General features: G+C 35.6%; 1 protein-coding gene across 1 annotated transcript in view; it reads right to left on the reverse strand.

Moving 5' to 3' along the window:
- Positions 1-17,316, reverse strand: part of DGKB (diacylglycerol kinase, beta 90kDa) — a 294,394-nt gene that overhangs the window by 7,733 nt on the left and 269,345 nt on the right. The window contains exons 24-25 of the mRNA XM_009994937.1: positions 3,907-4,027; positions 1,943-2,003 (exon numbers count right to left, since the gene is read on the reverse strand). Of these exons, the coding sequence (XP_009993239.1) occupies positions 1,943-2,003; positions 3,907-4,027 (182 nt within the window). The remainder of the gene's footprint in view (positions 1-1,942; positions 2,004-3,906; positions 4,028-17,316) is intronic.

The following is a 17,316-nucleotide window of genomic DNA, read 5'->3' on the forward strand; positions in this document are numbered from 1 at the left end:
AGTGTAGTTAAAATTAGTGGTGAGGAGAGAGTTTGGACCATACATTTGTTTTCTTTTGTAAGATGTAGAAAATAGAGCAGGGTAGATGTACAATAACGCAAGGAGCAATTGTGATAAATACATTAAGCTTTCCAGCAGAAAAAAAACCAAACAAATCATGAAAAATGAATAAGATAAAATTGTAAGTCTGTATCTATATTCACAGAGATGCAGTAGTTTAGACAAATAGTTCATACATCTTCTTCTCATAGGAAATAAATAGATTCAACAGTATGGTTTTCTTATGTAATACAGTCTATTCTGTTAACAATGGTGTAACAAAAAGGATGGATTCCACAGAAAAGAATTTGCTATTTCTGTCCCTTTCAAAACGGTATTTAATCAGTAATTATCAGTAATAATTTACTGTTTCCTCAAGGCAGTAATAGAAATGTAAGAACTGTCTCTTTTTCCAGGTTTGTCCTCAATTGCACAGGAAGCTTCTGCTAGTATTATCAATCAGATAGCAGGGATTTGGCACAGATCAAGCAATCATAAATTCTCTTCTGTAATCTAGCAAGTGGAAAATTATGTGTCTTTTTCTTGAACAAGTAACTGCTGGGTTCAGGACTGTTGCTCTGCACTGAGCCACAGCTGTAGAAAAGGTTAACTTAACTCCAAAAGGTTTATGGGAATAAATCTCAAAATCCTCACTGTCCTGCCTTCACACAGTATGTGTTCACATGGTTCTCCTCTCATAGCAGCATCTGAGCACTTACCATAGAGAATTAGAGTTCAGGCACTCTCCCCACTGTTCAGCTGTACACTATGGTGTATCTGGCAAGCATGAACTATCACAACGCTTTTATTTCATCCTAACCTATACACTATCAGCTGCCACACCTGTTAGCACCTTACTGAAGGTGCTCCCTTTACTTTTTTGGTGTAGTCTTTAAGTTTACTACAGACATAAAGTCCATCAAAGTGATCCTTGTACCCTGTTTTGGAGAATTAGTCCTATCTGTAGTGGGATTTTTGCCTTGTCATACTACTGTTTTGTCATACAAACTGCAAGTTTACAGCAAGTCATGTACTTAAAAACATGGGACTTCATATTTGACAATAAAGAGCTTACATTTCTTCAACATCATCTCCAAATGCTATTAGTCACAATAATTTACCAGAAAGAGAAAAAAAATGGAATGTTCTTAAAGCTACACCTTTCTTGTGTTATCTATAAAGAGTTACTAAAAGAACATCCTCTGAGCAAACTTCTATCATATCCAATCCAATCCAAATTGCTGTTTCCCTGCCAAATCTGTGGGCACTGAAACAAGAGACTAAATAATTTCCTTAATTTCTCCTTTCAGCTGTAAGGATTTTGAAAATAGTAGTTGTACTATATAATTCAATCAGCATAGTCAAGACTCCAGCTTTTAATAAATTGTCCTTGATAAGAACTCTCAAAAGCACTTTGGAAGATCTTCCTAAATATTTGAAGACTGATTTGTTACTTTATAGACTTTAGCATCAAAATTAACATTGGTTCTTCCTCAGCAATAGAGACTGTAAATCTGACATATCATAAATGAATTCTCACATTGGGTAAAGGGATGCTGGGACTGCATCCTTTGAGTATTTTCCAAACTTTCAAAATAAATGCCTTATTACCATCCTAACCTGTGGGAAAAAAACAGCAAGCTAAATTGAAAATGCAGTGGGTGTTGAACTACTTAATGAGAGTGTGTGCAGATATTACCTAAGTAAATTGCATTGATGCTAATGACATTGGTTGTCTTCTAAACTGAAAGTTGCTGCTTCTGTAATAGAAGTGAAGGTAAATAAATAATTTAATGTTTCTGACTACTGTAATTTTTGTTTCTAATTAAAAAAGTTCCTAAATTTGTTGTTCAGCTCTCTTCTCAGAGTATCCCAGTATCCCGAGTATTCTCAGTATCCTTACCGTGCAAGGGGTTTGCATCCAAGGCTCCCCATCTATCTGCATAGGCAGAGACTTGCTGGTCCTAAAGTGATATATTTCATAGTATAAGTAAAAGTAACAAGACAAACCTGATAAATATATTTATTAAGGAGAGATATATGTGACAGCATGCGCATACAATACTTATTTACCCCTAAGCTTCTATGCAATTTCCAGTATGACCCAACACACTCAACAAAAGTAACTTACTTAGCCTAACTTAGCAGGCTTAGTTTGAATTTCACCACACAACGCAAAAAAATTGCAAACATTCACACATTTTGTTAGTAATATATAACTCTCACTAGCATAACAGCCTATAATATGTGAAATATAGAATTTGTGAAATTCAAGAACTTCAGGAATAAACCTCATTAACTGAAAAGACAAAGGAAGCTCTGCTCTTTTTTTAAAATACAGACTACCTACAATAAAGAAAATTGGAAAGAAATTTTAGATCTATCATCACCATATATTAGAACTATAAAAGCTGTGTTTATGTTTGCATCTAAGTCTGGGTTAGACAAAGCACTCACACAACATGTCTGTTGTACCATATTCAGAAGCTTTAACATACCATGTTATAAACTTTAATTGTTACTATAGGGGCACTGATTCTAACATAAGGCTATAGCCAGTGTTCCCTGTCTATTTTTGGATATCACATTAAGAAAAGTATAGATAAATGAGGGGAAAAAAAGAAAAAAGAAAAAAAAAAGGGATTATCTTTTTGGGTCTATTCCAACTCTGTATTTCTGCATTATAATGGTTTGCATATAAGAATACTAGATCATATGGAGCAGATAAATCTAATAATGGAAAAATGAGTTAACTCAGCACTTATGTTGGTCAGCAGAAATTCTGCCTTGGGCACTAGTTGAAAATGACTAATAGTTCATGGAATTACCCAGTGTCACCTCTGGTCATAAGCAGAGGAACGAAACAATGTTCAATGTGCTCTCACATTATGGGTTTGGAAGGGTTCTGAATCTTTGGCAGCTGAAGTCCTGCTGATTTGGGATTATGAAAAGTATCTCTTGGTATCCAGAGAAGGTTGGAATGCCTTGGTGATCTTATTTCTCTTCGTCATCCACATGAGAAAGTACTTTTGAAGTCAACATCACCCAATCCTTAAGGACAATCCCAAAAATGTCAGGTGCTTCTGCAAATTGTGCTTATTTTTTAAAAGTTTTTATTATTGTTATTCTGTTTCATGCTCATTTTAGGCTTTTAAGGCTTATAATTGTATCACTTATGATATTATTAAGATTTCTGAAAATTCTTCACTGAACCAAAACTTAGAATAAATATTTTTCCTTCAGTTCTGATTCAGGTTTCCTCTATTGTGAATGTTCTGGTCACCTTTAGCATAGTAAAAGATAAAACACAACTAAAGTAGCTCCACCATTAGCAGCTTATACATACCAACACATTTATTAATACTGACTTGTCAGCATTCAGTAAGTAACAAATAAATTAGAAACAGATCACTTCGACTTCCGCAGATAAAAAAAATGCTTTACAATGACTAATTACATGCTACTATTCCCTGGTGAAGTATGCTGTATAAATGGGTTAAAATGTGTCAAAGTAGTATTAAATGATGTTTTGTTCAAAATTGTGTGGTATATGTCAATAATAAAACCCAAGATGTGCATGCCTGCTCCAACTGCTGGACAATACTTTTTCATAGGATGAAATGATAGTTGACTACATGTGAAGATTGAATGTAAATTCCCTTTTCCTATTTTTTTTTTATGCATTTAATGAAGGGAAGATGTATGAGTATAGAATAGAGATGGAATGGATATATTTCATATACAAAAATGATTATTTAATGAGAAATAAGTACAGTAATTATGACTAATAAAATGCCAAAGAAAGTGAACTGATATTACGTAAAACTTGCACTACAACAGTGCAGTGCAAATTAAAGCTGCTAATACCTGATGACAACAGATGAGCACTGAGCAAGCCGTCTTCCAGCACTTTTCAGACCTGTGTATATCTGTCCCATCTCCATGGCTCCTTCCAGACCAACCACTTCCATAAGCTGGTCACTCAGATCTGCAAAAGTTGAAAATAACATGTTTCATCTAGACAGCATTTTGACAGTGGTCATTCCAACTACCAAGAATTATCAGAAGACCAACTGATAATAAAAGATGCAGAGAAAAGAACTGGCAAAAATGATGACTCCTAAAAGGTGATTGCAGCTTTAATGCTGGACACATCTGAATCTGTTATCACACCATTCTAAAATACACTGACCAAAATTATTCTAAAATACAATAATCTCCATGGGTTATTTTAATACATGCATACTGAACAAATAATTTCACTATATGAGAAAACAGGAGAGACTTCTTTTAGGTTACCTGACACTCATAGAATGAGACATTTGCAGTTTAGAAATTTATGTGGACCGTTGTTTCAATATATGATACGTATGTATATAAAATGTGGTAAAGGAAAAGTCAGTGCTCCAGACTCTACTGAATTCTCTTCTACATAATTCTTTCCAGACAATGTGTACAATTATAATTCAACCTTTCTGTGCATGCACTATTATAGTCTTTAATTATGACACCACATATAATTTTTTCCATTAGATCTTTGTCTCAATTAGTGCACAGATTCAATGCAATAAAAGGCAGAAAAAAACCCATCAGCAACTACTCATCTAGCTTTGTTGAACTTTCTAGTACTTCTTTGCACTCAGTTAAATATTTTTGTTACATATCATGTTGGTATTAAACATCTAAAGTATTTAAATAAATAATGTCTCTGCAAAATACATATTAGTTTGCTTGACTTCAAGGAGCAAGGATAAATGCTGTCTAGAATTTCACATACAGTGATACAACCAGAAACGTAAACAGTAATACAGCAGCCTGGTTTGAGAAGCAACCAAACAAGGCAATGAAATATTATTCAGACTCAACCAGGGTGTTTTGTATTAAATGTTTTACAAGTTCTTGTTGAAATACATGCTGCCAAGATCAGATGGACAAGAAAAAGAATTATTTTTTTTAGCTGTATATCATTTGTGTTTTATAGATTAGCTGTTAATATCCTTGTTTCCAAATGACCTCAAATGTTAGACTCTATTATCACACTGAAAAAAACAAATAAAAGAGAGCACATTACTTTGCATATTTAAACCCTTCAACCTCTAATGAAGGTAGAATGTCATACTAATTATCTTATCTATGAGACTAGTCCAAAGTTTCAAAGGGAGTCTTTTCTGTTCACTTCTTTGGGCTTTGAGTGAAGGTAATTAACTGGAAGAAGCATTGTGATAAGGAGTAAAAAAAAATATAAATAAATATTAAAAGCAAATAGGATTTGTAGTCTGGACTATTCTGCTTCCAACCAGAAAATCTGATATTATCCAAAGCCTTAATTTTTCTTCTTATATTTTCTTAATATTCTTTGCTATTTTCATTTTCTCACCACAGTGAAATCAGTTCTGTTTAGCATCACTAAGGAAAATATAAGCCCTAATATATCCTATTATGGAAAAACAATAAGATGGACAAAAGTTTAAAATATACAATATGATTACTTTTAACTATACGTTTTTATAGTTTGCGTCCCTGTAACACATATAATCCTATTTTTGTATGTCTGGTTTTCTGCTGAATTGGTTTTATCCTAAAATGTTTTCCTTAAGTTAGTCACTTTAACACTTAATTAAAAAAAAAAAAATATCTGCTTTTCTTGACAGCCATAGGGATTTAAAAGGAAAACTACTACTCATTTGCAAAAGCTGTTATATTATAAACGCACACAGAATTTATAGAGGTACCAAATAATTAAAATGGTTCCAGCCAAAGAAAATATCAATTTCCTACTGACTAGGTTATGAGAAAACTATTATTTTTGAGTGTCAGGGGGATGGAGTTAGGCTTTTCTCAGTGATGACCAGTGATAGGACAAGGGGTAATGGGTGTAAATTGGAGCATAGGAGGTTCAAGGTGAATATCCGAAAAAATTTTTTTACTGTAAGAGTGACAGAGCCCTGGAACAGACTGCCCAGGGAGGTTGTGGAGTCTCCCTCACTGGAGACATTCAAAACCCACCTGGATGAGTTCCTGTGTGATGTACTCTAGGTGACCCTGCTCTGGCAGGGGGGTTGGACTAGATGATCTCTCGAGGTCCCTTCCAGCCCCTAAGATTCTATGATTCTATGATTCTATGATTCTATGATTCTATGATTTTTTAAACTGGAGAATAATTATGAACAGATTTTTATTACTGACAGCTCAGGCAACATATGCAAGATTCAGAATAGTGACATTTGCAGTGATATAAATTTGATGCATCATTTTTCAATAGCTGTGAGATTAATGCCAGTAACAGCAGGTAACTAAGGGCCAAATCTTGCCCTTTGATCTATACCACACTTTTCAAGAAAAAGTAGTATATTAAACATTGGAAGATGGAACTCAACAATACCCTTCTGTATCAAGAAAGTGAAACCTTTTCAAAAACGTCACATTTGCAGCGGCACATTCTCAAAGCAGGGTTATTTCAGGCCAAATACAAATATTTTTAGAATTAAGTTTAAATTAGACACAACCTTCCCTCAGAAGCAGTAAAAACTAAAGCAAATGTAACACTCATTTTTCAACTTCGGGTAAGTTTGTGCTCCTGCTCTTGTTAACATATTTGACCTGATACTTTTGGATAGTCATATCCATTTCAACAAATTCTTGAGCTGTATTAACTTTGACAAGAACTCAGATGGAGTAAATGTGGAAAAGGGGGTGTGTATATTTTAGTCCCACTCTTCAAAGATGTTACATCACTATAGGTACACTGGTTGAATTTTTATTGGCAGGGTCAAGATGTCAATGAATGGATTACATTTGTTCTCAAAAGTTTCCCACCAAGGACTCTGAAAGACATGAAGCTCTATTAAAAGAGATCAGGTCTTCTGTTGAAGTAAAAGTTAGGAAAGGGGAAGTCATTCTTCATTCTGGTGGAGGGTTATAACTGATTTCTCAGAAAGATCTATGCTGGCAACTGTACTGCTCAACATATACCCCTAAATAATCTGGAAACAGAAGACAGTGAGTTACTGAGAATTCAACAAAGACAAAATCCAATTATAAAAAACTGTTTAGGAATTTCACACTAGTGAGTAATGGAGCTATATGAAAGCAGAAAATTGAATACATGTAACTTAATGCCCATGAGGGGAAACAGAGTTAACATATAACAGAGCTAACGACAGACATGCAGATTATTATATGCATATATATTATATTTCAAAATAAATATGGGCTGTGTGTGTCTGTGTGTATATGTCTATATATACATGCATATATATTTTGCTGGGCTACAATTAATAGTCTCATGCAGGAATTAAGATTATGGAATTACTATGGCTACCTCTATGAAAATATTAGTTCAATCCTCAATAGTGATCAAATATCATCAAATATTATGGCTGGTATATCCATACAGTACGGAGTTTGTAGTTCCAGTCCACTCAGCAATGAACAGGAGATATTAAATAACTGGAAATGACAGAGCAACAAACATGGTAACAAATATGAAGTGGCTTCTCTATGAAAATAATTTAGACTAGAACTCTTCAGGAAGTAAAGAGATGAATGAAGGAAAGATGAGAAAATGATGAGTGTCATGGAGTAGGTGACGACAGTATCGTAATTAAGTATTTCTCAAAATGCAAGGACTAAGGACTTTCATAGCACTTCTATGCTTTATTTCTAATCATATAATACAGGCTGGTGTTAGAGGTCAGATACTGAGCTACATGAACTTGTGAGCTGACCTGGTATCACTGTTCATCTTCTTATACATTTTAGACCAGAATAATGAATGCTGCTGTTAACTAAATGTCATTCATCACTTAAAACAGCTTTTCCATGACATGTATCCCAACTGTGTTTGAGACCTAATTCAGAAAGTCACTTCTTTTCAATACTCAAGTTATATTCTACAGTTACTCGTGTGTATCTGTATGTGCCTTTACCAACTATTGAGCAAATAAATGTATCTCTTTAGGCATATTGTTTTTCTTCCGCATTTAACAGGTTTTATTCTAAAGAGAAAACGATTAGTTTGGTGACTATACTGATATAATTCTCCAAGTCATGCTCCACCTATTATAATAAGGGTTAGAAGGTTTAGGTTTAGGAAACTGAAGGTTAGATTTTTAAAAAATAATTTAGCAGCTAACAGGGAACAACCACAACTACTGGATACTGAGTAGCTTTTCAATCTAGCCAGATCATTTAGCTGCTTAAAGGAGAGCTGAAGTCTCATAGGTAAGCTATCACGGAGAGCATGTCAGTATTAGCGCATTAGAAAAGCGTTTTTCGACTGGTGCCTTGGGGTTCTTGAGTCCGTTTGTTCAACTTTGAGCTCTGTGAAAGAGCTGAAGGCTCTGGATTGTTTTCTATGTGAATGAGCCATTAGAGTGTGTGGGAATGTTTTCACAGCACCGTGCCTTTCCTGCCCTCTTCCACAAACCAAAGTACTTCACGTGTCTCCTCATATTAGCCCAGTCAGTAAACAAAGCCAGCTCTCCCAAAGGAGAGCTGCTGTCAGCAGATGGTGGCTAGCATGCAGAGGGGCATCTGACCCCTTGTACTCATTCCTGATGGTGAGATAAAGTCACTAGAGAGATGACTGTCCATTTCTTCCCATCAGGCAGCAGGAGAAAGAAGTCCACACAGAAACTTGCACAAGTGACAGACAAAATACTGTTCATGGATATAAGCCCCTTACAGCACTTAGAGAATCACAGAATCATAGACTCACTTAAGTTGGAAAAGACCTTGAAGATCATCAAGTCCAACCATTAACCCTACTCTACCAGCTCCAGCACAAAGCCATATTCCCAAGCACCACATTTAGATGACTTTTAAACACATCCAGGGATGTTGACTCAATCACCTCCCTAGGCAGCCTGTTCCAATGTCTGACGACCCTTTCAGTGAAAAAGTTCTTCCTAATGTCTAGTCTAAACCTCTCCTGGCACAGCTTGAGGCGGTTCCCTCTTGTTTTATCACCAGTGACTTGTGAAAGAGACCAGTGCCTACCTCATTACAACCTCCTTTCAGGTTGCTGTAGAGCACAATGAGGTCTCCCCTCAGCCTTCTTTTCTTCAAATTAAATTGCCTCGTAAGACTTGTTCTCAAGGCCTCTCATCAGCTTTGCTGCCCTTCTTTGGACATGCTCCAGCACTTTGATGTCCTTCCTGTATCGAGGTGCCCAAAACTGGACACAGTATTTGAAGTGTGGCCTCACCAATGCCAAATACAGAGGGACAATCACCTCCCTGGTCCTACTTCTCACAGTATTTCTAATACAAGCCAGGATGCCATTGGCCTTCTTGGCCACCCAGACATGCTGCTGGGTCATATTCAGCCACCAGAACCCCCAGGTCTGTTTCTGCTGGACAACTTTCAGCCACTCTTCACCCCGGGTCACTAGTGACGCATGGTTGTTGTGGCCCAAGTGCAGGACCTGGTACTTGGCCTTGTTGACATTCATACTTCCCCAAGGCATGAAGAAACACACTTAGAGACTTCAAAGTTTTGTAGTGAGGAGTTTGCATTATCCATTAGCTTGGCAGTAGCTGAAAGCTTCAATATTCAAAGTGAACACACAAGAGAAAACATATTTGGAATTCATCTATGAAGATAAAGCAAGGAAGGCAAAAAGGGGTAGGGGGTGGGAAGAAGCATGGTGTGATTAGAAATACTGATTTACATAGAGAACTTTCCATCTGTAATGGAACTGGTTTGGAAACCCAATTTATCTTTGCAATATATAAATATTGCTGTCCTGGCAAGAGATTGAATGACTCTATTATAACTTGGGGTTACTGCACTCACTCAGGCACATTTGCATAAAACCACTGTTGGTCAGTGGTAAATCTGTCTCTGGCAGCAGTTTGTCTTCAAAGAGAAAGGGCTCCATGGCTTACTAAATGTAATCAAGCCCTAGTAATCATCACACTGGAAATTTTTTTGTTCCAGTTAAAATACTGGATAAGAATTTGAAAATTGTTATGGTGCCAGAGGATCCTTGAAAAACTCCTGAGCTCAACACTCTGCATCACATGAATCCTTCATTATCTTCCTAGAACAGGGCATGTATTATAATTACAGTTACCGTTTATGCAGGGATAGGTACTGTTGCTGCATAAAATGCTAAAAATGTGTTTAATGTCACAGTATTCTGATTTCAAATGAATGGCTTTTTCTAGGTTCCTGTTTAAAACAAATCAGTAACACAAGAGCAATTTCTACATTCTATTTTTTGTTATGATTTCCTTTAGAGAGACTACCTTAAGTAACATATGCCTTAACATTTATAATTGTTTATATGAGTTGTACCTGGAGGCCTAGATGATGTCAAGGCTGATTCACAGACATATAATAAAAGACAGCTCTTGTCTCCAAGAATGTATAATATAGACAAATAAAACTGAGAAAGCATTGGGGAAAAATGATACTATTATGTCAATTTTACAAAGTAAAAATTATACACAGGCAAGTTTAGGTCCTGCAAAAGGTTTGTTCTCATACACAGATAGACAAACGGTGTGTAGACCCACGTAAAAGTTAAGCACCTGACTTTGCAGAACTGACATGGCCAAGATCACACGTGAAGTTAGTGGTAGAGATAGGAAATAAAACAGCAACTCCTGAAATTCAACCCTCTGCTTTTAAAAGTCTATTCTCCCTTTTGATATGGACTTTGAGGATATATTTCAAGTCCTACATCTGTAGCATGTGACCCAGTTTTCAGTATTTTGTTTCGCTGTTCTTGTAAACGTTAAAAATCAGGTGGCTTCATACATCTATTTCACGCCACTATTGATTCCTGAGTCTTACTCTTATCTTAATAATTTTTCCCTGTTTTTACAAAAGAACAAAACAAGCTAAGTCTGCCTCTTAGTATGAAGAAAGGAAAATATATCACTGCTGTAATTTTCACCCTGGTGAGACACTCAGACAGTGATATTAAATTAAGCAGATACTTTATCTATATAAACACATACAAAAACACAGACTTTTTATACCTATGTGGATATACACACATGATATACACACATATATAGGCATATGAGAGAAATTAGTACATTTTTGCACTGTCATTTGAATTGATGATGGACTAAATAGCTTTAATGTGGTTAGAAAACAAGGGTGCTATTTTTGACACGTAAAATGAATGCAATAAATAGAATCCTGTCTCTGTTGAAAACTCTTACTAACTTCAGTGGGGCCCAGGTTTCACCCAGTATCTTGCATCAGTCCAGCACAGGGACTCCATCCTCAGATGGAATCGTTTAACAGATACAGCTCAGCCTACTACTCTGAAATGGATTTTTTGGTGTGTATTATCATCTCCTGACTCTCATTAATCTCTGAGTGACAAGTTTCCAAAAAAAATAGAAGGGCAAACAAGGAATAATCAGGCTTTATAATTAAATATTTTATGAAACTTTTGAATGTGCACAGAAGGCCTTTGTAAAACTTTTCCTTAAGTGAACTTTTTTTTTTTCCCCAGCTTACCAGGGGGAAGGAAAAGAGAGTTCTTAATAAAAACTTTTTAGATTAATAGCAAGAAAATAAAAATAATAAAAAAAAACCCACAATGAAACAACCCAATCCAGGGCACTCAAATTAAATAACTTCCACCCCAAAATTACTCCCAAATACCAGTGTCCAGATGATGTGCAACATCTGAAACAAGAGGTTTCAATCTTCTAGTTTGGGAGATCATTATGGATGAGTCTTTTATGGCAAACCTTGGCAGACAAAATATATTCTTTTAAAAATAGATTTAGTCTTTTAATAGTTTGAGGTACAATTGCATTGAGCATGCTGCTGCACCAAAAAGCTCCCTATTATTTTAATCTGTATTCTTTTAAAAGTTATTTGTTCAAGAGGATTGCACAGTGTTACTCTTATACCCCCTTCATCCAACAGAACAAAAGCCGTTCTATGAAAGGAGTCTAAACTTGGACAAACCGTAAAAAAAAAAAAAAAGGCAAAAAAAAAAAAAAAAGTAAAGTTCCTCTCTGTTTTTATCAAATTTGATTGCTGCAGCTGTTCCCAGTTTCTGTATTTTAAAAATAGCCTTATTCAGTGCCTTGTTGGCTAAAGGCCAGAGTACCATTAGAACATGCTGTACGGAAAACCTCTATTCAGTTACAGATACAGAAATATATTTAAGATCAGTGGGGGTCATCTGCAGCAAACACTTGTATGGGAGAAAATGGAATTTTAATGTGCTTGGACTGCTCACCACTTTTAACAGATATTTAAGAACTTCAAACCGGATATTTTTCTATTTGTATTGGTACTATCATATTATTGAGCATCAGGTACAATACAATATGAGCAACTGAAGATCATTTTAACTAACAAAAATAGATCTAATTCTCAAATTACTCCTTAGTAGTTCTGGCATTCACTTTAAATGGCTCCTAGTAATATTGGATATTTGATTAGCCTATAAAAATGCCACAGCCTAGAAAAGAAAAATGCAGTAATATTGATGGAAAGGTAGAAATCTGATTAATGAAAACCAGCTTTGATTTTTACATTTCTAAGAGGACTAGTACTAACAGGGGATAAATGTTCCCTTTCTGCAGGGTAGCAAACTCTGATAATGGTATTATCCCTATATTTATCCACCAAAGTGTTTTTAGTTATCAGCCAGCAAGAAATCTTCAATTTACACGAGTACAAGAACTCCTCTCGATTACAGTGGTAGTGATTTTGGTTCAGGAGCTCAGAAATCCTAAGATGGTCCTCATTCCTCTTTTTCTTTATGAGAATGAATTTCATTTGCTTCCTCTACATGTCAGTATTCCATGGTGTTTGAGATCACAGCATGTAGAATGGATACTGGTTTGAACAAAAGCAATTTGTAGGTATTAACCAAGAGCCTAACTAAGTATCCTGAAAATCAATGAGATGTATCACAGATCTCTTTTAGCCATTTCTGTTGGTAGTGATAAGATGAGGGGTAATGGCTTCCAAAATGGGGAGTAGATTTAGATTAGATATTAGGAAGAAATTCATTACTGTGAGAGTGCTGAGACACTGGCACAGGTAGCCCAGAGAAGATGTAGATGTCCCATCCCTGGAAGTGTTCAAGGCCAGGTTGGATGGGGCTTGAAGCAACCTGGTCTAGTGGAAGGTGTCCTTGCCCATGGCAGGAGGGCTGGAACTAGATGATGTTTATGATCCCTTCTAACCCAAACCATTCTATGATTCTATGACAAAAAGAACAGAGTTGGCTACAAGTATTACAGCAGAGAGACTCACATTATTTTTAGTGCTCTGGTCCTGAACAGTATCAAATTAAAAAAACCAAACTTTTTTTCATTCCAAAAGAGAAAAGATGACTTAAAATCAGAACTGGATTTGCTTATAATTTATTTGGTTATTATGTACTGCCACAACATGAAAGCCACAGTCTTTTACTAAAAACCAGGCTGAACACATACTATTCACCTATAACACCACTTGCAATGTTTCAGGTATCAGAGAAATACAGAAGTCCTTGCCCAGAGCTAACTTATCCTGAGATCCTGAGCTGAAAAATCTACACTGAAATGTGGAGCCTTACTGAATTTGTCTTTAGAGAGATTTGACTTGGTAAGCAATATATATCCTCATGGAGGTTAATGAAAACAGGACACCTAGAAAACTAAGGGAATTATTATTATCTTACTTTAATTGTAATTTTTCAATCTTATTTTTGTTCAGAATGATGGAAAGATAAGGCACATGAAAAACAGATAAGGAGATAAGAGTTGTATGAATGCATGTGCATTTTACTTGTTTCCAGACTGGACTATGCTGAATATGGTAACCCTGCTCTAAATAGCAGTCATCTTAAACGGAGCTCCTGAAAGAAATTCTGCTATAATTCCTGACCAGCTACATTCAAAGAATTCCAGAGGGTGGACAAGCCTCCTGGTTACTGACTGGCATTGTGATAGGATAACACTTCAGGATCATTGTTGTTTGGTTGCTTTTTTGGTTTTAATATGTGTACTGAAACAGTACATATACGGGATTACTCTTTCAGTTCAGATATGAACTTGAGAAGCTTCTAGGGTTTATTTAGTGCATGAGATTCTAGGTGGGACATAATAGGACATGTTGTGTTGTTTATGTTATCAGTTCTATTGTACGTGCTACTTGCACAATAAATGCCATATATTGTTTGGCAATAGGGAGAGTTAATATCGTCCATCAAGGAGAACACACTTTTAAAGCCAAAAGGTCCTGCCTCCAGTCCAAAACAGAGAGTGAACCTCAAACTGAAGTAGAATTTGGAATAATCATTCTGGGTTTGTTTCATTTTACTTATCAATTACACACTGGATAAAGGTGGGAGGGTTGTTTTTTTGTTACATACAGTTATCAATCTGGAAGGACAAAAGATTTTTCATTAATATTTTGGAATTTTCAAATTCCAGGTTACTTTCAAATAATGACTATGAGACAAATTTTTAAGGGACGTTAATTTCAGTCTCTGCCCAACAAATCATCTAAGCATGGATATTCAGTGATATCAAACAGACTACATGCATGTTTCAAGCATGACTCTTAAGTACTCTGTTTATTTAGGCTTACCTCTATGGTAAGGCCTACCTCATGGTACCTGATTTTAGAACACTAAATATAAAGCAGTATAAATACGGCTGTGTACAACAAACAGGTTAGCACTTACATATTTAGGGCACTTGAAAATTCAACTTTACTTGTGTAATGTAATGTGCCATTGATTTTCAAAAATATTTTTCATCATTGTAATTCATGCATGTTAATAGTAGCTGAATTTTCTTTTCTGTATCACTGCTTTGCACTAGGATCAGCAGCACAATGAGAATGCAATATACTAAGGGAATTAAAGACAGTGGAAGATGCAGGTGCACTAATAAATGGGAATTCTTTGGATTACAGTACTTATGTGTGCTATGCTGAGCTAAACAGAAACCTAAATGTTACACTTAAGAAGTGGTACAACAACATCTGTGTTGGGGGACTGAACTGGCATGGCTAACACCTCCAGTGCCAGGTGCAAAGGAAATTTCAGTACAGCTTGAGTAATTTTGACTGTTAGCATCTGTATATATTAGATTTTTTTCTCCTCTCCCCTCTATATTCCACTAGAGAATTTGCATTACATTTGGCTTTAGATTCTAGCATAGCAAAAGACAGGTTGTAATCTTTCCATCCTAGGATCTTCGCCTCATTTTTATTTTATTTGGGTCTTCCTTTTCCTAAAAGCATAAGGCCAGAGTTACTAGTATTTTCCAAATTTATGGTTAAAGAAAACGAGCACTTTTTCCTGGGAAAAGAACATTAAAGGAGGAATCGTACCTTTGATCTATTTAAAGCTGTTCAAAATGCCTATAAAGAAGGCATTCTGGACTTCCATGTAAAGTCACTTGTAAAAATCAACCTCCAAAATAAAATGAAAATTTTCATTTCAAGTTCAAGTGACATACCTTATTCATAGAAATATTGATGGTATTTGTTAGATGACATAAAACAGTTGAAAGAATGAGACAGTGGGCTGAAATGATTACTAGGAAATGTAAATTCAGTCACTTATGATGTACTCATTGAAGTCCAATCCTAATAATCTTTGAAATATGTGAAATTCCTATGGAGTCCATTGAGATAATGACTTCTGTGCTAAGTGGCTCAGACTCAGTCTTTTATTTCTTAATTAGGCAAAGATTTCAGGAATCAAAAACTACCAGTGATCATGTTAGTTCAGGTGGAAGTCAATGGCCTGACCATCAGCACAGTGACAGCAATGAAAACTGAAGCTGTTCTGAAGAAAGAACTGGAAAGAGACTGGGGAGGGGAGGGAGGTGATGGGGAAAGACAAAAGAAATACCGGAATATGAATATAGCGTTTGTATTGAAGGATGAGTAAGTTTGTTAGTACACTGTTAACATGTCTGAATCACAGCTCTCCATGTTTTATTTGTCCAACACTTTTAAACAAAATGTTGTCAATAGTACAACTGGATATATCACACTTCGAAAGAATTTCTTCAGAAATTTTTGTAAAAAAGTATTTATTTCTCTTGGCAATTTCAAATCACCTTCTTCCATCCCCAGCCACTGATTAAACCTCTTAAATATGTCTAATAAATAACTAAATAAAGAAAAGACAAACTATTTTAAGGCTACACTTTTCTGGGAATTGGGAGCTTTTTTCACCACATTGTAAATTATCTTTGCTAACTTCTAACAAGGTGCAACAAAAATGCAATAAATACAAATAAATCCACAGGGAAGAAATTAAAAAAACATTACCTTTTTTTTTTAAAAATCAAATATAATGAATTTGCAATCCCTAGTTACTCATATTTTCTTCTTACTTTAGTTTTAACATCATATTCCTTCATTATTTTTTGACCTGATATGAACCACCATCTGGCAAAAGCATGTTGCAGTTCTACATAAATGAGATAATTGGATGGTTGCTTTAAAATATAATTAATAAATAAGTATTATTATACATTAGCAAAACTCACTTCATTTCATTTTTGAGCTCTATTGCTGAGCTATGCCTTTTTGGATGCCTAGAAGACCTTGGATCCCCAGACAGTCTTGCACCTAGTGCTAGGCAGTTGTGAGGTATCAAGATGCATATGTCCATGTGCTTAATTTGTAGTTATTTTGTGCATTATTATTCCTACTACTGTTAGAAAAAGGTAGCACCACAGACACATTAGAACCACTGCCTTGTAAGAAGACACCACAGACTAAAAGTCCTCATGGATCTGTGATTACAAACCACATGGCTAATCTTGTATTAGGCCAACAGCTGTAATTATTCAGGAGTGGTCACACTTCAAAACACCTTTAGAATAATTTTGGCCAGTCAATTACTTGCAATCTACTACCACAAAGCTGTAAAGGTCTGAGGAGATGATCCTACTCTGGAGTCCTACAGATGGACTTCTGTGTCTGCACAGTCCCATTTGCTAGTCTTCTGCACTGTGCACACCTCTCTAGGCTTACATCAGGGGAGGAATCAGACCAGAGGAGACAAAGAACTAATTGATTAATTGGATACATTTTACAGTGTTGCTCCTTGACAAGTTATGACAAGCGTGGAATAACAGCAAAAAACAAAATATTTGCTAGTGATGAAAAGCAGCATACGAAACAGCAGTTGGTTGAGAGCAAACATTTTGCAGCTATAAAGACCCAGCTTCTTTGGCTGACTAACATGAAAAGGTACAATCCTTTAGAGATGGTGAAAGAACATTTCAAAACTGATGGATTAAATAGAAAAAAAAAAAAAAAAAAAAAAAA

This window comes from Chaetura pelagica, unplaced genomic scaffold, assembly GCF_000747805.2.
Source record: "Chaetura pelagica isolate M959 unplaced genomic scaffold, ChaPel_1.0 scaffold12, whole genome shotgun sequence".
Lineage (NCBI taxonomy): Eukaryota > Metazoa > Chordata > Aves > Apodiformes > Apodidae > Chaetura > Chaetura pelagica.